The sequence below is a fragment of the Phalacrocorax carbo genome, chromosome 1, assembly GCF_963921805.1.
Source record: "Phalacrocorax carbo chromosome 1, bPhaCar2.1, whole genome shotgun sequence".
Taxonomy (NCBI): Eukaryota; Metazoa; Chordata; class Aves; order Suliformes; family Phalacrocoracidae; genus Phalacrocorax; species Phalacrocorax carbo.
This window is the reverse complement of record NC_087513.1, coordinates 75,631,129-75,655,320: the sequence shown is the minus strand read 5'-3', so window position 1 is coordinate 75,655,320 and position 24,192 is coordinate 75,631,129. Positions and strand designations below refer to the sequence as shown.

General features: G+C 40.0%; 1 protein-coding gene across 3 annotated transcripts in view; it reads left to right on the top strand.

Moving 5' to 3' along the window:
- ITPR2 (inositol 1,4,5-trisphosphate receptor type 2) overlaps window positions 1-24,192 on the top strand; it is a 279,885-nt gene that overhangs the window by 49,404 nt on the left and 206,289 nt on the right. For 2 of the 3 annotated variants that reach the window (XM_064460362.1, XM_064460379.1), the window contains 5 exons: window positions 4,192-4,290; window positions 4,788-4,871; window positions 6,010-6,156; window positions 7,410-7,505; window positions 20,861-20,905. In XM_064460362.1, the coding sequence (XP_064316432.1) occupies window positions 4,192-4,290; window positions 4,788-4,871; window positions 6,010-6,156; window positions 7,410-7,505; window positions 20,861-20,905 (471 nt within the window). The remainder of the gene's footprint in view (window positions 1-4,191; window positions 4,291-4,787; window positions 4,872-6,009; window positions 6,157-7,409; window positions 7,506-20,860; window positions 20,906-24,192) is intronic. The other variant, XM_064460370.1, reaches the window with a different exon arrangement.

The window sequence follows — 24,192 nt, the reverse complement described above, 5'->3', positions numbered from 1 at the left end:
TTGTGGGCTCAGAAGAGTTTGGAAGCCGTTTTGCTGATCTGAAGTCCGTAGATCATTGCAGCAATCGCTGTAATGTCCCGCTCGGCAGACCTCTCTCCTAGTTTGTTCGCGCTAGGGCTGTATTTGGCAGGCTCTGAGCTACAAGGGCTGTGTGGGAAACTGTCAGGTTTACTCCTAACTGAATGACCTCCTTTGGAACGTGCCTGCTGCTCATTTTCTGTTGTCAGGTGTTGCCTTTCAGAGCTGGGAGCTTGCCATTATATTTTACAGAGGGAAGTCTCAAGATCCAAGTCTTTCCTCCTTTCTACCAGGCCCAAACAGATCTGATAATTTTCTTTGCAAACTTCCAGTGCTAAACATTAGTCCCTTGGCAGCTTTCTCATAACATTTCCACCCCTTCAACAGTTAGAGACACTATGCTGCTGTTGTAAGGGGACAGGGGTAGCAAGCGATGGGGGAAATCCTTCATTTGCCTCTCACAGATGGAAAGAGGCTCCAGCCTTGTACCCACTCCTTCCCTCTCAGTTACTCCCAGAGATGTGCCCATTAAAAGGCTAGTTTCTGGGGGACTCACCTACAAAGCACCTAATATCACATAAGCTGGGGCCACTTTGCCCACCCACTAGGTTTGCTTTTAAATGACTTATATTTTTTGTATGCTTTTCTCTTTCTGACCTCTCAGTGCATGGAGTTAGCTTGGTATATCATGCACTTATTCTATTTGGGAAGTTCAGAGTGTTTTTATTTTCAGTTTCTGTGCTATAATGAGGGAATTCCATAAGAAAGCACATTTTAGAAAATCTTGAGAACAGTAGGAGTGAGTATTGAATTACTACTTGGATGACCACTACTGTGTCAGATAACCCAGGCAAGGTAGATCCAAATATGCCATATATCCTAAAAGAGAAGGTGGTTTAGTCTTGGGGAAGTTGTGATATAGGAAGTTGTGCGTGTGACTTCTCTGGTAAGTCATCACAGTTGTTTAGCCTTGTGAAATATTTTAAAAATTATTTTTCTGAAGGAAGGTTAACTTAAGTTCATTAGCAACTGATTAGTTATGTAAGTCAGTGAAAGTAATGAAAAAATATGGCTGAAAATTCACAGTAATTGGCATAACTGCCATATTTTATGCAGACTTCTGTTAAGCATATACCAGCTTTCCTTCAATGACTGTTTAATTAATTAATATGACTGATTAAGACTAGAGCTGTTTCCAGTTTGACTGAATAGCAAAATGTGCACCAATAGAAGGATTAGCTCTGCGTGGATTGCATTTTCAGTTTTCTGCCATTTTAGTGGATGGAAAGCTTGGTTTTGCAGCATGCTGAGGGAGGTGGTCTTGGACTTGGGAAACGCGCAGCCATCTGTGGGAAGGTTCTATTAATTCTCCCTATCTTTGAAGTGTGTCAGCAGTGCCACTGGCAGATGTGGTTACAACGTGAAAGCAATGGATATGTAGTAGCAGAGCCTTCGGTGTGCCTGGTAACCTACTTGGATAGTTAGTGCAGACTGAAATCACTGCTACTGCATCTTCACAGATATTAAAACTGTTTGGAACTGCCAGTCTTCGTGATATACACCTCTACTGGAGTATTTGCTCCTACTTCCTGATTGTGGTGTAGATGTAGCTGTCAGGTGGGCTTACTGAGATTATATGAATGACAGAATCACTCCAAGTGATGCCAATGCTGGTCCCCAACCCAGAAGGTGGAATGCAGTCAGCTTTCGCTGTGGCTCTTCCCACTCTCAGTGTACCGTCTCCACTAACACATGAACAAGTAGTATTGCATGAATTTAGAAATTACCTTGTATAGGAACGACTCTGCTACATCCAAGACTGAAGAACCTTGTATGTTTATCTTGATTTCAGAAGTTGAATTTTCATTGGGTACACTATGGATTTAATTATTCTTTGGAAGTTTCTTATTTAGACTGGAAGGGTAAGAGCAATGTCAATGGAGTCAGGAATGAAATCCTCAGAAGCTGTGTGTCTGATACAACTTCAATGAATTCATGCCTATATGTAAGGAAGAAGTCCCAGAGACCTGTCAAGCTGTTACCACTGCTAGTCTACAGCATACTGTGCCTGGTTGTGCCCTAGGGTAGCTAAGGAAGAGAAGAAAGAGCTGGTGTCAATTTTAATTTTGCAGAGCAAAACCTTGGGAATACATTGCTCTGCTTTCTGTGATCTCCATATAGTACAATTCTACAGCCAGAAATATTGGCATGTGGGCATGTGAGTGCTCTGCCTCCAGTGTTTTGGGCATGCTAGAGCCAGAAATAACTGGGTAGGGGATGGGAGGACCTCAAAAAAGCAGACTTGCAGCTTGCCTAAGGCAGCCATGTATGAGAGAACAGGATCCCCTCTTTGCTTTCATTTTCTGCATCGCTAGTAGAGAGTGTATAGGAAACAAGCGCTGTGAAATTGCCTCTATCCCTTCCTTCCCAACCACCTATAGAGGTTTGAAGCAAGAAGAAAAAGAAGAAAGGAAAAGAACATAGGATGTCTCGTTGCTTCTGTGGCAGCTGGCAGAGCTGCCCAGCATTGAGAGCAGGTTACTGATGTGGACTTGGAGCAGGGCAGGAGGCTGAAACAGAAACCATGACCCCACATAACAGTACCTCCTCAGATGTGTTCCTACAGCAGAGTAGCTGTGTACATCTCTTTTCGTCTGGTTACTTCCATGGTAGTCACAGGCTTGCATTCAAAGATACTTTCCTCCTGCCCCTCTTTTTTTTTTCTTTTTAAATAAGATGCTCAATGATGTGTTCTCTTACTAATTAAGTTGTTGTAGTCCTGGTGTACTTGAAATAATTTTGAAGTCCTGATTCCACTTTGCAGGATGCAAGCCTGATGGTTTTTTGATTAATGAATTGTCTGGTCATAACTTCTTAAAACGGGCTGTAAGTAACGTCTGTGTGAAGCATGGCATGCAGGAATGCATTGCATAAGTAATGTATCCTAAAGGCATCTTGTCATTATTTTGGTACCATTAGTGAGCTCCTTCTCATTACTTGGATCAAATAGGATTTCTATGTGTAGTCTGAGCATGATGACACTGTCTTTTGCTACTGTTTATTTTAGCTGTGTTTGTAGCGAACAGGCAACCTTATTCTTCACCTCTGCAATAAGTGGCCCAAATTCACCCACATTGAAGTTGCACGAGGCTGAACTGGGCTCTGCTTTTTCATAGGAAATGTGCTGATCAATGCAGAAAGCATTTTTGTTTATTTGTCTTCCAAAAGAAAGCATGGCTTGTGCAGCATTTCATATAGCAAAAATTACATGTAGCCACTTGTCTTTGTGTGTGTGTGTTTAAAATTGCTGTGAACAACATAAGCAAATCAGGACCCAGTGCCAACCAATCTATGTGGATTGATTTTTTTTTTTTTTTTTTTGTTAAAGTTTTCCCCCCAGGTATGAATTTAATTCTCCATATGCACGTCTCAAGCACTTTTTAGGTCAAAGACATTTTCATTTATTGTTTTTTCCCTGTCTGTATAGCTAAAGAATTGCAAGGGCCTGGGAATTTTCTTGCAGGGAGTCAGCTAGAAGTTGCTTTTGTAGAGAGAAGGTCTCTCAGCTGATGTAGCTGCTGCCTGTGCTGAGCTCCAAACACCGGTTAAGGAGCAACAAACAGAGTGTTTTGCCTCTCTCTGAATTTCCAGTTATTTATGTTCCTTTCCAGATTATAGTCATACAGTCTAAATAGCAGGACTCCTGAGTGTGTCGTGACATTTGCCAGAAGATGGTCCACAGACATTGATGGGAGAAGGTTGGCTGACAGCAAGGGAGGGAAAAGTCTTGCTGTCTGACTACAGATTATTCTCTAAGCTTTCTCTGCCTTTTGGCTGGAAGTATATATGGGATAAAGAGTAGTTAAAGTAACTTTTAGATGAACTGAACTGCTCTTGGAATTCATAGTTTCATATCTGTTTCATGAGCCCAAGTTTCTTCTGAACTGGGTGACATGCTTACTGAGAATACGAGGATTCATTAGTGTGAAATCTTGAACCCAAGCAGTTGCAGAGGCACGGGCAAACAGGGCTGGTGTGTGAGTTGTTTGCAAATAGATTCACTGAGTGCCATTCCTAGAGCATGCATTTGAGTAATTTTCTAAAAATGTAACATTACATCATTTTATTGGATAATTACATTGGTCTAAATTGCATTTGATTTCTGACTTCCAGGTTGTTGTGGGAGATAAAGTTGTTCTCATGCCAGTCAACGCAGGGCAGCCTCTACATGCCAGCAACATTGAGCTTCTAGATAACCCTGGCTGCAAAGAGGTGAGCTGAGTGGAGGGAGGGGGGATAGCTGCTGATCTGAGATGTATTGTATGTTGTTCTTTACTGGCAACCAGAGCCCACCATGGGCTAGATGCTGGTATTAAATACTAGTTCCAGCTTGGCCTCAAAAAAACAATATGAAATATACTTGGCGTGGTTCTGCCTGGCACTGAAAGCTTCGTGAGGTTTGCTTGAGTATTTGAAACTCTCACTGATGGAGGAGTAAGTTCTCTTCCAACAGGTCTTGAGGTTGTGTTTGATAGGCTGTCAACAGACAGAGTAGCATTTTGCCTACTGAATCTTCTCTGTCAACATCATTATTACTAACGCTTGAGAGCGTTAGGACCCATGTTAGGAACTGTACAAATACATAGCTAAGCCATGTCCCCGGCCACCCTAGATGTGGTGTGGTCTTTTAGAAGAATCTCAAACAGAAAAGAACACCCCTTAACACTATAATTGTGAGTTTTGTTGTTTGTTTTTTCCCCCCCACAAAGGTAAATGCTGTCAACTGTAACACGAGCTGGAAAATAACTTTGTTCATGAAATTCAGTAGTTATCGAGATGATGTACTGAAAGGAGTAAGTATGAGTTTTTCATTGATTTTTGAATCTGAAAAATCATGCCATATTTGACTGTAAAGAAATATTACATGGTGAATAAAAGAAGAAATGGGGACTCTCTGGAGCTGTTGAGGATCCCTGACTATGGTCCTTCAACAGCCAGAAAAATTTTCCTTTGTGTTATTGTCTTACTAAGTGAAATTGTCTGGATTGTGCTAGCTTCCAGCCCCTTTCCTCTCCCTTTGATAATTTCTGATCAAATCTTCAAATCTGTGATTTCCCATGGATCTCAGGATCTGTGAGAAAATATGAAGTTCAAGCCCAGAATGATGAGGGCTCTATAAAGAATAGCTGTGACACCTCAATTTACACCAAGATGCTAAAAGCAGGTATAACAAGCTTACAGAAGGCAGTGAGGCATGAAAGGTGACAATATCTGTAATAAGACAATGTAGCTTTAAATGCTGAGGGATTGCACAGCTTCATGCCTCCAGGTATGAAGATCACTTACATTTTGATTTTCAAGGAACACATTGAATTTGTCCTCACTTGTACCTTAATAAGTCATTGGCAACTGGCTATTTTTCAGTAGGTATTAAGGTACCAGCAGTTTCTGAGGAAGAATTTGAAAGGGAAAATGGTATATCCGTGTAGACCCATTTGGGGGTAGTGTTTCAAGCCCTGGGGAGAGGCAGAAGGAATCAAAAATGATGCCAGCAGAAGAAATAGGGAGGGGGCATTGGTTCGGGTTGCAGAGTAGAAGAGATGAGATAATACGATGTTAGAAAAATCTGTTCACTTTCCCTAAATACTAAGAGAAATTATAAATTAAAAATCAATTTAGTAAAGCTAGCTAGAATTAATAATAACCTTTAGATTAATTGTTGCCCACTATTCATTGCAGTGCTCTGAAACAAGTTGTGTTTCCTCAAAAGTGCATGGGTCTCCTGCAGGAATGAATTGTTTCATTTGATTTCCAGACTCGGTACCAAGACTGTAACGCTCTGCACTTGGTACCCGCTCCAGCAATAGGAAACTAACAAATATTTTCTTCACATCAGTTATGTTGACATCACTGGAGCTAGTACAGATATAGAGGATGAATATAGTGGCTTTGCCTACCACTTAATAATACTCCTTTTTCATATTAATTTAGGGAGATGTTGTTAGGCTGTTTCATGCAGAGCAAGAGAAGTTTCTGACCTGTGATGAATATGAGAAGAAACAACATATTTTCCTTCGTACTACATTACGCCAGTCAGCCACTTCTGCAACAAGTTCTAAAGCCCTGTGGGAAATAGAGGTATATTTTTCTTTTCATAAATATTGCGGGACTGGAAGGTCAGGGTTCAGTAAAAATACTTTACCACAATACAAATCATTCTTAGCCTCTTGATATCATCATACACCTCCATAACTACTATTATTTTATGAAGTGGTTTGTGTAGGATGAACGCTGAAGAGATGCTTTATTGCTGTGCATGTGTGGAGAGAGGATGTTTTCTTACTATATTTACCTGCACTAAAATGATGAAGACTCAAATTCAGACTTGACATAAATGGTGTAATTTTATCAAAGCCAATCGAATGACACTCATGTATCCTGAGTTCTGGGTGTTTATATTTGGCTTCATGTGCAATATAGAAGACTGAAATTCATGACTGACAAGAAATCTCACAAATGTGATCGAGTCTGTTCTTCTGCAACAAGGCACATCAACATCGGTCTAAAGTTAGGCTGAATAAAGGTGTTGTCGCTGAATGGGGGTGATTTTGAGACGACGACTAGCAAATTTATTTTTGTTTAACTGAGGAACATTGGAAACTGGTATGTCTCAAACCCTTGCTATTACAGTAATATAACTCCTATATCCAAAAGTTTTATGTGCTGAACAAACTTTGTGCATTTAAAACAGAGCTCCTCACTCAGGCAAATGGTTGATTTTTGTCTGAGTAAGGACTGTATGGAATAGAGTATACTGCACTTGTAGTTACTTGAAATCGCACCTTAAGAGAGACAGGCACTGCTATGTTTGAAGGTAGCAAAGTAGCTACAGCTCAGTCAAGGGGAAACAGAAATAACCTGGAATATTTCAAATGGTATAGGGTATTTTATCACTTGAACAAAAACTAATCAGAAGCCCATAGTATTGTCAAAAATACTACTGGTACAAGTGGTGAAATAATATAAGAGGGTTTGAGTTTTGCTTTTAAGAAGCACTTATGTAAGTGTAGAGCAGCTCCACCTACTTTCTTGAGCTCCAGGTTTGCACCATGTCACTTCAAAGCAAAATTAGGCTCATCGTGTTTGCAGGGAGTAGATTAATGAAATCATGTAAACTAATAGGAGTATTATTTCCTGGCACCTGGCAAAAAATTAAATATAAGCAGTTGTTATCTATGGTGGGCTTAGTGTGAGCACAGAATTCCCCTCTGTGGTAGACTATTTGTAATTATGTAGTTTACATATTTTTATTTGGAATGAGCTGTAAGAAATGTCAGTGTTCTAAATAAGATCTTGAGGAGCACAATTAAAATCTGTACTTCTCATTTTAGGTTGTCCATCATGACCCTTGCCGGGGAGGAGCAGGACAGTGGAATAGCTTGTTTAGATTTAAGCATTTGGCAACTGGCAACTACTTAGCTGCAGAGGTAAGCATGTCAATTAAACAAGTGTTTGTGTGCTGCCTAACCAAGTACTGTACATGTCCTGCTAATTCAGAAATGGCATAGTAGGTAGGTCCATGATGTAGGTCTCTGAAAAGATCTCACATCAGGTCTGAACGGGGAGGATTGGATGTGCACTGCTGTGTCACGCTGTATGGCTGTATCCAACGGTTGCAAAGAAAATTTTCTGAGCTACAGGACACTAGTAGGTGGGTTCAAGACAACATATAACCTTAATTTCAACTGTGCTGTTGAATCTTGAATCTGCTGTTTGTTGTAATGGCAGCTAGGTCAAACACCACTGTTAAATATCCACCATATTTACACTGAAAATCCTTGGATTAATTTATCCCTCTGCTTTTCTTTGTCCTTGATTTGGGGAGTAATGTTGGGGTCAGTCAAATATTCTTTGCTGGCTCAGGCAGCCATACACAGATTAAAGCTTTTGGAGTGGAACTGAACGCAAGGTGAATCATTCAGCTTGATCAGAGAAGCAGGCACTAGAACAGATACTCTAAACTGCTCTGATTCAGGAGCTGTCATTCCTTTTTATTACCCCTACAGGCTCTAGACTTCTTGAAAAAATGTTTCTTTGGTGCTGATTTCAGTGTGTTGATCTCAGCCAGCCAGCATGTGGTCCAAGGCATCTCTGTGTTCTGTAGAAACTTGGGGAAGGACAAACTTGTCATGACTGTTGGTGTCATGACAGTGCATAGTGATCATAGCATGTTGCAGTGTTCTGCTGCTGCACTCTTGCCTTTTGACTAAAAGAAAAAAATTGGGTAAGAAAGGTCTGAGGAAATCTTGTGCCTGTCATACCAAGTTTATGAAATGGGAGAGCCTTGGATTTTTCCCTGGTTGCAAGAAGCTATGAACTTTTACAGTCATATCTAACCCATATTAGAACTGGTCTGTGTCCAAGTTATATCAATGGAATGAAAAGCACTTTTTTCCCCCACTGGTTTAGTTAAGTCTGTGCAAGATTGCCTCTTTGACTTATGCTTGCAAGCATGAGCGTGAAAATTTACAACTACAAGAGCCAGTATAAATCACTATATGTTAGGGAATCCTTGAAAAAAGACTTGCTCTAACTGGATTGAGTTACGTTTACAGCAGTACAACTTCTGTATGCGGACAAGTCCTTAGTATTCCCAGGGTGCTACTTTTACTCTCCAGCTCCTGTCACAGCCTGCACTGATCTCAGAGTAAGAGCAAACAGGAGCTATCAAACCTTTACTTATTTCTAATTATGTCAAACCAGTGTGAAAATAAACAATAGACCACCAGGACAGATACTGATATTATTTTCCATCTAAGACTGAATGTAATTTGGAGCTTTTCATTGGTTTTGTGTAGCTCACAGTGTAAGACAGAAACCTGATAGGCCTGAGTGGCAAAGAGCACCATCCCTTTAGAGGCAGTGGGCCAACATGCCTCACGTGCTCTGCTCTACACTGCTGCCCCCATGCTGCACCAATACTTGGGCTTGGCTGAAGCCAACTGGCTTTATTGTGTAGTTAATATTGGCTAATAATGGCTAATTTTCAACAAGCAACCAGGACTCTCACCTAAGAGACGGTTCCTTTTTCTTTGCTTGCAGTGAGAGATGCTCCTAGTAGAAAGATTTTATTCAGACTAGCTAGGCTGATGGAGAGTCAGGAAAGGCATCGAGCGCTCTGACTGATGGGTTTCCTTCTCCCACCATACCTCATCTGCTCAGGGATTTTCAGGAGAAAAATCTTCAGGTAAAGAGGTATCACTTCACTGAATGTTGAACCTGAGTTTAGGTCCCTTCTAGCTCTGGAAAGGAAATACCCATCAGGAAGACTCGTAATATGGAGAGTACAATTGGCACAGTAGAGTGAGAGCTGGAAGAGCGTTTGAGTTGAACAGAGGTGATATGCTGTGACTGGAGAGCAGCATTAGCTACAGTATCTATGAAGTGTAAAATACCCACTGGTGGAGATATTGAAAGTACCGCTGTAATAAAAACCTGTGAACTGTATTTTACACAGTTCACATGTTGGGCACAACACACCAGCCAGACATACACATCAAAGATTTATGAACAGCCAGACAGACACCTAATGTGCGCGAGCTAACTTTAAATCAATTGGGCAAAGCTTATGGAACACTTATCTGTGCTCTTGCAGCAAAGGAAGATTACTCATGCTATGGATTATCAACAGTGTCACACATTGCCATGACCTGATTTTGTTTAAGCCTCCGTGATAAAGATATCAAGAGTGGAATAATAAGTACAAATGCATAAACAAAATTCACGAATCTTTTAAGCGTTCTGTTGTTGGCTCATGATATGGTTTCTGTCACAGTTTGAGCTATTGTAAATCAGAATTAATCACTGTTTATAACCATATTTTCTTAACTTCATCCTTCTGTAAATTAGCTTGGTGTGTACCATGGAGACTTCTGCAGTGGAATCTTGCATGGGTCAAGTCTCAGACAGTGAGCAGAAGTGTCCGTCACCTGGGTGTCTCCTTTTGCTCCTCTGCAGTTAGGCTTGTACCTCGTGTGAGCAGTGCTGTGCCTTCTCTTTTTCTCTGAGGCTTCCTGTGCCAGATGTAACCGGTCAGCCTGATTTGTGACTCAGTGGGTCTGAGCCATGCAGTGAAGGGATGCCACTGCAGCTTGTTAAGGTCAGGGGATGATCTGGGGACTAAGAAAGGTCAAGACACTTGCCCTAGAGAATTCAGGAATTTAAACCTATTAAACTTAAAGGTGTTTCAATACTACAGTAAGTTAGTTAAAAAAAAGTGAGGCAATACAGTTGTTCAGTAAATGGAACATATAGGTGAGTACTTGTAAATCTAATTCTTATAAACTTGAGAGAATGAGGTCAGGATGTGTAAATCCTGAATTCCATGTTCCTAAGAATGACAGTTGTCCAGCTTTTGTTACCTTCGAAAGACTAAGGGTCCTCTGATACTTCTGACGCAGTCTCAAGTAGTACCATTTTCTTTAATCGTCTTTCCACTTGGCATTACTTAAGCTAATTTTAATTAATATGCTTTGAAGTTGCTTAAGACGACTAATATCATAGAGCAACCTAGACCCTACTGCGAGACTATGGGCTGAAGGTGAGACACCCTGAAAGACCCACTGCTAAAGGAGACCCAGTGGAAGACATTTGCTAATTGCTAATAGCTGCGTTCTCATTCTGCTACTACTGTGCACATCCCAAGGACATGGACTGACACATCAGATGTATGTATACTCAGACAGTTACTTAAGGTACAGAAAGGTTATGCTGAAGAAAGGGTTTTATGTTCGGTGGTAAGACTTCGGACATTGGAAATCTACATAAGTGGTAATGTCTCCTAAATGTCCAGCATTTGGAAACCTGAAGCCACTGGATCAGATATTCCCAATGCACCGAAATCATAAAAAAGTGGAACCAAATACTCAGCTGAAAAATTGGAAAGAGAAATTCTCCTCTTTGGAGACAGTGGGAGTTCTGCCGTTAGTGTCAAAAGGGCTTGATTTCACGCGAAAGAGCTGAGCCAGATCCTTAGCAGGAGATTTAGACACTAAGCCACCAGCTAAGATCCAGGCTGCTAAGTTTTATTCTCATCTTCACAGAGTCAGCAGTCTTTTAGAAAAAGTTCTGTGGAAGATGCTTTTTTTAGCCCTGGTTACAGCAAAATGACCGAAGTTATTCTGAATTTTTATATTTATGAAGAGAGGCTATAAGGTTAGGCAAAAATTGAATGCTTCAAAGTAACAAAGACTTTCCCAAATTTTTTTGTAAATGCTCTTCAGTGCATGTGCAACACACAGAATGTACCCAAATCTATTTGTCTGAGTGTGGGAGCAAGCTGCAATTTACTTGAACAGCCTTCCAAATGCTGCAGGTTGGGACCACACAGCTGTGCCTTTCTCGTGAACACACCTAATCTTTTCAATATTCTAATCACCAGGATAAAAGTCTCTTTGAACTGAATATCAGTGTATCGATTGTGCTGAACCAAAACATGCACCTTTAATATTCTTCTCCATGTGTATAGCAGCTCCAGTTCTGTGATTTCTAAACTGGGTAATCTGTACGGAAACTGTTAACATTTATTGTATGAGGGTGTTAAACAGAAACATGTGTGCCCGTGTATACATATACACACACACAAGAAATGCAGGGTAAGCGTGTCATTTCATATTAAACTTCTCAGATGAGATGGATATTGCTAAAAAAAAAATCACAAAATATATATGCAAATATCAAATCACATGCTAGTCTCAGATACTGCAGTCGACGATAGATAAGCCACAGTACATTGCTTGTGAAACATTGTGAACACGTACATAATCAGTGCAAATTTTGTAAGGAAAAATCTGTGATGATTCTGTTTTACTTAGCTGAATAGATTAAACTAGAGTTACTAGATACCTTGGCCAACATATGTCAGTAAATCTGGTGAGGTAATTGTCCTTAATGATGAATTAACTGTGCTATACTTAATGAATTAAGATAATGCAGGTAAGATGGCAGCCTTAATGTTTACCTTCTGTGATTCTATAAAATTGTGGTCATAAACAAGCGTTCAAATTAGTACTGTGTTTCCAGGGTAGTGCATAGAGTACTGGTGTTGCTCCAGAAGGTAATCTGTGCCCTGAAGTTCTAGACGAAAGAGAAGAGTGAGAACAGGCTGGCCAATGCAATAGGTTGGAGCAGTGAGCTCAGAGGTAATGGCAGAACCAAACATACTTTTTTCTGACTTGTAGGGCGCTTCATTTATTAAACCAAATTGTTCCACATATAAAGGCCCTCATTCAGTAAAGCTCTTGGGAGTAGCCTTGTCTTTGAAGTCAGTGGAACATGCGCATTTATGTGCTCAGGGGTCAAGGGTGTCTCGGATATTGACCTGATGGGTCATGTTAAGGCATGGGGGCACGAGTGGTGTTGGGGGTGGTTAACAGGAACTGCTGAAGTCAGCATCAGAGGTCTTGCCTTATGGGACTGTCAGCAGAATTTCATCTTGTGGTGGTGTAAACCACTTGCTGAGAACGCTTGAATCAGTGGTCAGTAAAAGTTACTCATCTTTCTCTCGTCTTTCCTGAATAATTTCTTCCCATATTATCTCACTCTACTTTTCTGTCAAAATTGCCCAAGTTTCTTTTCAGAGAAGCTTATGTACATCATTCATTTTATACTGAGAACTGCTGTTAATCTTGGTTTACATTCGTTTAAATGGATTTCTGCTATGTGTCAGTATTAAAAATATTAGCCTGCCATATTATATATATATCATTTTAATATGTGTTTATCCGGGTGGACAGAGCCATACTGTGCATAATAAATTTAATCCTGTTGAAGTAATCACTTGATTTGGATCATTGTGAAGACAGCTGAGTGCATGTTCAAGTTAAAATTGATAGAAAATAATCCTCTCCTGCCTTCTGAATAGGACATGGTAAAGAAGTGGAACTTGCTGCCACAAGAATAGAAAACAAAGCATTTAATGAGATTTTAAGAAAGATTACACATTTGTATGAGTAATAGTATCCTCAGCATTAGCTAAGATTAAACAAAAATTGTAAAAGGGAAATCGGTTCTTAAACTTGAGGCTATAAACTGGGATTAACCCCTTGGAGCCCTGGAGAAACTTTCTCTGTAGTTTTATGGACTTATTTTTCTTTCACCTTATGAAGCTGCTGTGGAAAATGGAGTACTGCATAGGATGTTTTATTAAGGCAACTGAGATTAGATATTCCAAGGCCATCATTTAGGCCTAATTTAGGCCTTTTGATACCCAGTTTTTGGAAATTGGACTACTGACAGAGATCTTTCGTATTCAGGAAGGAAAAAGGGACCACTGTTTGCCAGTGGTATTTTTTAGGGTGACATGGAAGCAAGCCTTTGCAGGAAATTTCGTTAATTCACTGATCATACAGCTCATGCAGAGGAGGAAAGCATTAGTGGTAAATGCTCTGTGGTTCCTTCTGCCTTTGGAAGCAGTAAGGCAAATAAATGGATAAAAATGGCCTTGTTTAAGATGACAACGTACCTTTTGCTCAAGGATAACAGTTTGCAAACTGGAGAAGGTACCAGGAGGTGGCAGCATCCACCAAGGCCTTCACTCATCTGCTTAAACATTTAATTTGTTGGTACTGCGGGACCTCCTTACCTGGAGGTTGCTTCAAAATCTTCCATTTGAGTAATTTTTTTTCCAGTGTCTTCGTTAAATGTTAATACAGCATTCTGATTAGTTTCGATCTGCTGGGCTCTGTGATTAAAGGTTTTTGTAAGAAAAAGGGCTTGCCGAGGTGCCAGGATGAACTCGGCACTGTGAACCTTATTTCTGTTTTTCACTGTCTCATAGGGTGAGTGTGGTTTTATTTTAAAGCTCTATAAGGAGTGAAAGATAATTTACAGCTATGCATGAAGAGATGGAAGAGATCCAAAGACTAGAGGAGGAGGAGGATGGATTACTGATTTACAGAGCCAGTCTGACCTGTTCCGCAGAATCGAATGTGGCTTTTTAAAGTGACAGATTTAGAAGCCATCCGTTCAGCAAAACCCCAGGCTAGATTTTCCAGGGTTTTTAAGAATCTTGGGAGTGCAGCTAAATTTCTTGACCTGACTTGTCTTGACTTTGGATGTTAGGAACATATGCATCTGTCGGTGTGCAAATAACTTCAGAAATCTGGATCTCAGAGGAAGGATTTTTTCCCCTAGCCAGTTTTGCAGCAGTGATCTGTAAGCCTGTGTTTAGCTAGGCTTTTTCGGTTCTATCTGAAGCTGGCTGCATTTGAGCCGTGTTTATATACATATGAACTTTAAGAGGAAGGGAAGTGTAAAGCCATTAATGCAGCATTTATTGTCATTTAGTCATCATAAGGAGTGCTTCTGTTATTAAAAATACACTGTCTGCTGGTATTGCATTTTGATGTGTTCCAAAACAGCAAATGTAGACATGTAGTCTGTACTTCAGTGCATTTTTTAGTGCTTATTATTTCAAGATTATTTAAGAAGCTTTTATTCAATTAGATTTGTGTCTCTTTTTCTTTATTTTTGATGGTGGGTGGAGGTTTAGAAGGCTTCCCTTGGTGTGGTTTTTTTTTTAAATTGTGGTGGGTTTTTTGCTTTTGTTTTTGTTTTTTTTTTTAATGGTAGAAATTTCAGTAATGTCTAATTCAGTCATCCCTAGTTATTTCTGGGAGAACCACTGAAAGGCATATGGGATATTAATATTTAGAACTTAATGCTTGAAGTGATTCTTTTTCATATAGCACATGTTGGCATGGAGCTGCTGAAGCTCATACTGAGGTTATGGCCCAGCATTCAGGTTAGACTAAAGGATGTCTTGGACATTTTTCATTCTTTTGACTTCTTCTGCAGAATGGGATATGGCTGTGTGGGACTGAGCACCAGGTGTCAGTGGGTGGTCAGGTTCTTTGCCCTTGATCACAGTAGAAGCAAAGGGATTTCCCAGTTACCAGTCTCTCCTGGCCTAATGTAGAGCTACATGTTGTGGTAGCTCCAGCTTATGCCGCTGATGTGAGACCTTTAAATCAGTGGTGACTTAGGTGTACCAAGGCACTGGCCTGCCATTGCTTATACAGCAGCTAAAAATGCCATCAAGATGACCTATCCCTTCTTCTTAAGATGAGGGTGAATAATTGGGACGGGAAGACGTCAGAGCTGATTCTCATCCCAGTTTTTGACTAGCAGGTAGTTCCCCGATGCGGGGATGGCTGTCCCTGCCCACTTCACTCTGCTTGTGCTGCACAGGGGGCCTGAAGCAGACAAAAAGATTCAGCTCTCCCAGTGCTCCCTGGAAACTCATTTCATCTGCCAAGACATGGCTCATAAGCAAAACAGCAGCAAAATACAGTCCTGAAATAAAAGGCCTTTTAAGATTTTTAAACTTTCCTCGGATGATGATTATGAGGAACTTTGTCAATGCTGTGGCAGTGTTGAATGGGATTTATTGAGGTAGAGTCATAGCCAGTCTTTCTCCAGCAAGTTAATAAGACAGTTAAAGTCCTTTGAATACCACTGAAGTCTTTGAAATTGTGCAGAAGTCCTTTAGATTTATTGAAAGCTAATCAGTATGACATTAACAAAGAACAAAGCAAGCCTAATGAAGATAAAAGATTTGAGAAGTGGATTTTTTTTCTTATGGTGGCTTTCTTTTTTTTCTGAAACACTTGCCCTTGTTGATTGGGTAACAGGCTGTGTGTTAACAGGCTGGTTATCAATGAAATGGGAACTGTTTACATGTGTTGAATTAGGTCCTTTTATTCTTTGTCTGTCAGGGTTTGCTTTATAATTGTGGACTTTAACCAAGTTGTTAAAATGCTCATTTAGCTGAAATTTGGCAATCTTATTCTTTCCCTGACTAGATGTTTTAAATATCCTTTACCTAGTCAACAAAACTTGATTAAAATCAGCATGGGTGTTTCTTTCCCCAAACTGTTCCCTCTCCTTAATTAAGTGTCCAAAAATAGCCTGTTTGGGTGCTTCCTGTGCATTCCTCTGTCTAGGAAAGCAGCATTCAGTATAAAGGTGAAATGCCAAACTGTCCACACTATGGCCTGAGGTTTACAATTCAGTTGATGGACTGTAACGTGTATCTTACTATGTGAAGATGCAAAAATAAAATTAAAGCCGGGAATAATGTATTTGTGAGAAGTTGTTCTGGTCGATAGTAGAACCTCAGGAAATTATGCAGTGTTGAAGTCTGATGTGTTGAAAACTTTATAACATATAACTTTGACTAACTTTAATCAGTAGGAACGTCATTAGTAGAGGTGACAGAGCCTGGGACTTCTGGCACTCGATCTAACAGGATACCTCTCAGGATTAGCAGGGCACTTGCATTCTCTGAGCACCACATACCAGAAGTAACCCACAAACACACATAGGTAAAAGTTGTCTTCCTACTGTGCCAACTCTACAGGAGCGTGATCACATTATGAAGGCATTAGGCAAAAATTCAGGAATAAATTTCCTTGCCCTTGCAAATAATTTTAACCAGAAATGGTTAAAGACTCTGTTTATACCTCAGTTTTCCACCTGTAAAAGCTGGCTTCTATTATGTTTGTCACACATATTCTCTACTGGGGGCTTCTGGTGCTCCCACAGTACGAGTATATTTGTATATGTATGCATTCATACATCTACTCTTTTTACATGCCACTATGTACAAAGGCTGAAAATGAAATTTTCACCTAGGAGCACGACCTGCAATGCTGAACCTGAACCCTCAGGCTCTTGCAGATACCCTGTGTAGATCGTGGGTTGGGAATTTGGCTTCTTAGAAAAGTGTGCAAGTAAATGCAAGTTCTGTTTCGACTTAAAGAATGTGTTGTCTTCTCTGTAGTTGCAAATCTTTCTATAAATGCCAAAATAGTCGATTTTAGTGTGTAAAAACATGATCTTGTATGGTGGTGGTGGTGGCGGCCTTTTCAGGGCACTGACTATCCTTGTTTGCGGACGAGTTTGCTAGGCTGCTTCCAAGCTCTCTTCTCCCCAGTATGTTGAGTCCAAGACAAGTTGAGGTCCCAGATACTTCCTGTGAACTATATTGTGCAAATTGCATTGGCGGTTACAGTGCCACTTACCTGTTAATAGGGCCTTCACGTGAAGAAGAGCTTATGCAGCACCTAAGTCACTTAACAGTGCACTCTTAGTGTGTTAACATTTCGCCTGTGTGTGTGAAACCATAATGTCTTCCATGGTGCTGTGATGTGAAAGAAAAATTGATGTGGTAGCTCCATTTTCTGGAGTGTAGGAGATTTTATGTAGGCTGGAGGATCTGTAGAGTTGGTTCTCGGTTCACTTGTATAAGCAACTGAAGAAGATGAAGTGTTGTGGTGTCATAAATCATTGTCATTGAAGCTTGAGAGCTGATTACTTTAGCCTTGCCCAGCTGCAAATTCCCCACAATAGAGCTGGCCTTCTATGTAGCAGTGGCATGAAGGATGGAGAACAACTACTACCAGGCGACCAGTTCACAGCTTCACTGATGTGAATTCTCCTCTGCCCTTCACTAGTTATTCTCTAGTAATGCAGTCTGCGTTACTCGGTGTAGATTGCACCTCCTTACCACCATATAGCGATTGCCGTTTACTCAGGTGGTTAGGTTATGTGGCCCTACGCAACGGGCGAGTGTTGGGATATTATAGCGAGTTTCATGAGCGTCCCATAATGTGAAATGAGTTTCAAGATCTTTGATGATATTTAGTTTTCATCCATGAGGAAGCTGAACTCTCATTTTGTAATACATTTTCTCTCCCATCTGTGGGAAGGTAAAAAATGGCTCTACCTAAGTTTGTTGAAAAACAAGCAGTGGAGCATTAAGATTTCTGGATTATTCTGCATGGGAAAAGAAGCTGTTGGAGATACACTCTAAAAGCAAACAAACAAACCAAAACACCCCAAAAACCAAACCAAACCAAAACCCCAAACCCCACATAATGAAGCTATTACAATAATGATTTACGCAATCATGCTTGCTTGAGCTCTGCAGTTTACAATGCATCATGTTCTTGCTGTGTATTGACTGCACCTTCCAGTGGCATTTTACGGAAAGGTACAGTACTGTGTTTTAGCTGCACTTCAGTAACATTGCAACTTCAATGCATCCAATGACACAAAAAAGGCTTGAAGATGGTTGAGCTTAAGTGACACCCATTTTAGCGTAGTGGTCTTACTTTCTAAACACCTGCAAAGAATTTTGTTTGATTTCATCAGCAACAAGGGAAAAAAATTAAAGTTGTTATTTTCAAGGATTCTTTTGTTTTGGAGGCTTATTGAAGAACATAGAGGTGATCTTACATAAATCAGAAAAAGCAACAGATTTTGGAGTCTTGAGACTGTCACTGTGTCCTTAGCTCATTCTGCTGTATTTGGTTATTGGAAAGGATTCGGAACAGGTTATGACACACAACACTACATGATTTATGTCCCTCTACCTGGAGAATATAGTATGGGATAATAGCTAATAGTCTGATTTTCAGGGGTGCTCAGCACCAACAACCTCAGCTGAAATGAAAATGAAAGTGGCAGCTACTCAGCACAGCTAAAAATGGGGTCACAAACGTCAGCCCTAAAACTGCATTCCGTCGTGTTTACTGTTGAACGTCAGCATCTCAAAACTTTCTCTGAACAACATCTTTTTAGTTTTATTGTTTTTATTATAGTGGGGCAAAAAAAAAATCATTAAGGATGCACTTTATTTTTCATTTGAGTCTTCTGTCTCCCTCAGCCTTTGTCCACAAGTGAACTATTTTGGAAATTGGAGGGCAATCTGTTTAGTAATTTTTAAAGTAGGCAAGAAGTGGCATGGGAGAGAGATTTTCCTAGTTTCTTCTGTTGTTGCTGTATTTTTTTTAAAGCATCATTATGTTGAAAGCAAACAGTTGAAGAATAGCAGAATTCAGGGCCCAATTCATACTGGGTAGACTGTATTCACTTGGGCCCTTCAATGAAACGTCATAGATTTATTCCATTTGAAGATCTAGTCCTCATTGCATGGTTCTTTGTGCTGAGTCTAGAGACAAACCTGAGTTGACCCAGACTTCTCGCTTACTTAATACCTGCAGAATCTGAAGGTAGGATCAAATTTAGCCTTTCTGTACCTTCTCTGCAGCTGTGCTGAAAGGCTGCTGTGTGTGGCTGTGACTAAGGAGCACTGCCTGATAATTCTTCTGTTCTTGATGGAGGACCAAAGGTAGAGAGCTGAGCTTGGATGTTAGAATGGGCAACTAGAATTATTCTAAGGTGTCAGGTGAGCAAAGGTAATGCTGAAAGAAGTGTGACAACTTATGAAGAAACCAAAACTATGGGAAAACAGTTACATATAGATGTATATATACACGTATGCATATATGTAGATCTTCTAGTTGTCTGTTGTTCACTGTTCATCTCCCATTCCTGTTGCTTTATAACAGAAGTAGGTGGGAGTTGGAGCTAGAAGACTGACTGTGTGAGAATGTCACAGAGGAGCAAAATGCAAAATTCGGGATAGGTGTCAGTGCAGGGAGGAAAGCAGGCTCTCTAAATTAGATTTCTGAGGGTAACACAGTGGCTAATGCAAATACTGAAATGAAGACAGGAGACGAAACCTTTGGCAATTTCTGTGTTAACACATCAAGTCATGACACAGAGGGAAGTTATTTTCAGCAATTTTAAGAATATGTAAAAAAGCTTTCTTCCTTTCTTCAGGCTCATGATGTGGAGAGGAGCTGGGCTTTTTGGGTAAATGGGATATAAATGAAACAGTATTAATAAAAACCTTATAAACTTAATAAAAATGCTTTTACAATATTTGTTTGTGTAAGGTTACATGTATGATGGTGTGGTAATGAAAAGTTTTACAGAGATTCATTCAGCTTGCCCTGTGCAATTCACTTCTGGCTCTTCCATACTGGTAATGCCAAATTCAAGCCAAGAAAATTACTGTACTTATCTGTATGATGTATACATGCTGTCGTTGCTCAAAAACTAAATTACCTTATATAACTAATAATTTCACTTCAGCATTTTCAATGCTTTGAAGACATATCCTATGTTTGGGAATATGGCAAACACTGAGGCAAAATTGTTTCATTATGTAAGTCAAATCTTGAAAGGTTTTATGTGCAGCCATTGTGTAGGTGTATGTGTGTTTGTTTATTTGAGTATGTATCTGCCTACATAATCCCTCATCTTCTAGTCTACATATTTCCCTTGTCAAAAGTAAAATAAAATTAAACACTGTTAAATAGTAATGCATTACACTTATAGTGTCTTTCATCCAAGCTTCTCATACTACTATAGTTATTTATTAATGCTTGATAATCCTGGTATGATATAGAAAATATTATCCCTATCGATAATGGTTAAACAGAATCACAGGGTAATTAAACACTTGTCTATAGTGGCATTGCCATTCCTGTTTCAAAGATGTGTTTATTTTTAGTTCACTGCCTTCCTGTAAAATTTCAGTAGACATTAAACATGTTAGTTTTTATCTCAATATATCCTGGAAGTGGTTGTGTGTGTATGTGTGTGGGTGACTGTAACTTGCTGTGTTTAGATTAGTAACTATCTGTGCTTTCTCCATAATTCTTTTTGGTTTTGGCTATTTGAGATTCCTCTCTTGAGTTAACAAGCTTGATTGCAAGATGCACTTCTTTGAAGTGAGGACATAGCCAGTTAAGTCAGTCAGAAATTGAATCGGTAATTTGTATACTCTCGTTCTCATACTGCTTCTAAAGACTCCACTGTCCTTTTGCATGGTGGATACACGATAGAGGACTGAACCAACCCCTCTCCCCCCACGTTCTGAAATGTCTAAAAGCTATCGAGATAGTATTTGACTTCTTTTCTTTTCCAGCTTAACCCACACTACCCAGAAGGTAATAATGAAGGAAAAGCTTTGGTAAGTGGAATTTATATGTTGCATATAATCTGGGGAATACTGTATCCTTAACCCAGTACAGCCCGACATATGAAAGTCCTTCATAGCTTTCCTTTTACTTGCATGTTATGGCTGGGATTGTTTTCTGTATCCTGCGTAAGTGAGGGTGCAACTCAGAACTGGCGTTACAGGAAGTTTTCCCTCGCATAAGGCAAATGATAGGAAACTTATTGAAATTCTGCATCAAATTGGCATTAGTTGGAAGCTGTTCTGCTTGATGATTGCAGATATGAAATGTATTAATTACTCTCAAATCAGATGTATCGCTTCATGGCAAAACCCACCACCCTCTTTAGCAAGAAAACCAGGGACAAGCAAGTCTGATTATTTATGTGCCAGCACCAATTCAGAGGCTCTGCTAGTGGAGACAAGGCCCCTTGGGGCGTGTTTGTCAGTCAAGTGTGGCTCTAAGTCTAAGAACATGCTGAGACTTTCTTTATTGCCTGTAATGAATACATGCAAACAGATATTCAGGCACAGGCTTAGTGTGAGCCCTGCCACACCTCAGGCAACTCCAGCATGACAGCTTCGCAAGGATTCAAGTTGTCCCTGCTGCAGTGTGGATGGGTTGGACAAAGGCCTTATGCCCTTTGCCTGGGAGGCAACAGCCTTTGCCTTGTACAATGTCAAGAGCATGCTAGCTAATTCTAACTAACAAGCCAAGGCCAGACATGTAGTAGTTTTTTAACGTGTGAAGGAAGTGGAGTTAAAACCCTGGGGGGAATCTTATTATTACTGAGACAACAAATAGTCCAAAAAAGAATAATTTCTCCATGAAATTCATGAGTTTGCCTTGAAAATGCTGAGATAGTCTTCAAAATAATTCAGTTTAATTTCTTCTCGTTTGCCTTCTGGCTTTTGTTCTTTTAGGGAACACATTTTGAAGTTTTTCTCTGCATGGGGAAGAAATTGTTATTTTTCTTGAAATGAAACCCAAGATTCTTACATAATCGCATGCCTTCAAGACTGCCGTTTTAATAAAAATGGAGACTTTTGTAAGAGTTGGAAACATTGGTTTTCAATCTTCCCTGGTATTTGGTATTAATGCTGATATAGCAATAACAGCTAGGCTGTCCAGAGAAATGAGAATTCTCTTATGAAAATATAGAAGTTCCACCAGTTGTTCCTCTCTTGTATTGGAATGACATTTGAAGCCCTTGGAGCTTTTGAATGGAAATTGAGATAAGTTCTGGAATACCTCAGTGAGCAGGGTGCTTCCTTGGAAAAGCTTGGCTTCATGCTCTTGCTCTGTGAGCTTGTCTCATAGATGTGCATCGGCATTAACATTGTAGTTCACATCATGACAGCACTTCTGAATCAAATCTCCTATTATTCCCTATTTAAGACACTCAACTTCGCAGGGCAATCTCAAAGCATGTAAATTTGTGTTCTGCTGGATGAAAGTAAAAAGATACACACACGTCTGGAATGTATCTACTGTGCTCCAACCTTTTATGGGTGCCTAGTCCAGAAAACCAGACTGCAGCTAGTCTGAAGTAAGACCTATGAAAATGTGTATAGGATAGGTATTAGGTCATCATCACCAAGGATCCAATGGTATTTTATCACACTATACTAATTTAGATATAGTATAGGGTTTCCAGCTGTAGCAATTCCAGTTTGTCTAAATAGTGAAACATTCCCTGGACTGGGTAATGAAGAAGGCACAAGAGTAACCTGGACATGAATGTTAAAGGTGACTTCTCTAACAGTTTGGCGTGATCCTTCTGGGTATTGGTTTCAAGCAAAAATCCAGATCAGATAAATCAGCTTGGACAAATACTTCCAATGAAAATTTAATCAGAACTGGTGGATGACCAAAACTGATGTCTCTGGGGAAATATTAGTTTACATGGTCAGCACTTTCTTGTGAAAAACGTTTTGTGAAAGAACTAACAATATTTGGTAACACCTCCATGTAAATCCAAGCCTACAGGCGCTTTTAGAGTGATAGAAATCTGTTTGGATCCTTCACCCCTTTATAGTCTTGTTGGAAATAGCATAAGTCAGCAATGGCTCTTTTAAGCCTTTGCTCTGGCCTTGAGCAACTGAGCAGAAAAGATTCACATCCCTGTGCAGGAATTTCTTTTATGTCACAATGATAGTGTTTTGAATTATCCCTCAAAAGTACAAGATTCTTATAATATTTGGCATTCTTTATGGGCCAGCTGTGTCAGTCTTGTATCCAATATGCACATAACCTGGAGCACGCATGCTTTCTTTGCTCCGTGGTTTTCATCTAGTGTTTCTTCTGCCAGGTGACTGCCTAACTGATTCACTGCAAAGGCATAATCTTTTTCATCTTTTGAAGCAATTAATTTTGAAATACTGCCCGTGAAGTAAATCTGCTCTAGAGGGGGAGGTGGAAATGGACCTACCCCAGCAGAATTGGAAGTCAAAGTAGCAGGGAAACGGGAGATGCGTACCTGAATCCTTTCAGCTGAAGGAAGAAACTGAGCCTGCAGCCTGTAATTTTTTTTTTCCTCTGCTAGTCTGTTGGATAAAAGGGTACCAGCTCCTCTTCTGTTGTCTGAGTTTTAAAGGCAGCACAGCCATCTGTGCATTTTGTGCCAACCCTTAACTCCTAAATGTGCGATAGGGCTCCTTGTGCATGTTCCCTGCCTGGTTTACAAGTCCTGATCACAGTTGCTTAGGCAACTGAATTTTAGGAAGCAGCAATGGAGAATGATTTTCTGTGGTGCAGTAGTGGGCATAGGCACCTAGGTTCCGCCCAAATGCATTTTTGCCTTGCCTTAAGTGAATTCAAAGTCTGAAAGGGTTTTGGCTCTGGAGAACACAAGTATTACTGGAAGTAACCAGGTCTTTGGTTCCCAAGCATTAAAGCTACGTTTGGACTGCAGTTCATTGCTCATTTATGGGCTATTTCTTGAGAATCCAGCTAAATTGTCTTGTGAAATAGTGCTTTTATTTCTGGTAAAATTTGACCTTACAATGAGTTTATTAGTATTCTTTATATGCATTTTTCTCACATCTAAACTCCAGAAGATCTTTTTTTTTCAAATGGGAAGACCTTTCTGTGATTTTAAAGGCCTTAGCCAAAAAAAAGGCTTCTTCATCTCTTGAAGTGTAGGAGATTGTAGTGTATTGTGCAACAAAATGCAGTGCTCTGTGTTAGAGCCCCCATTAAAGCCAAAATTGGTGTTATCTTATGCTGCAAAGTAGTCTATTATTTCTGATCACAGAAATGTACAGCATCCAGAAGAATGCTATCAACATTGGGGAAATGT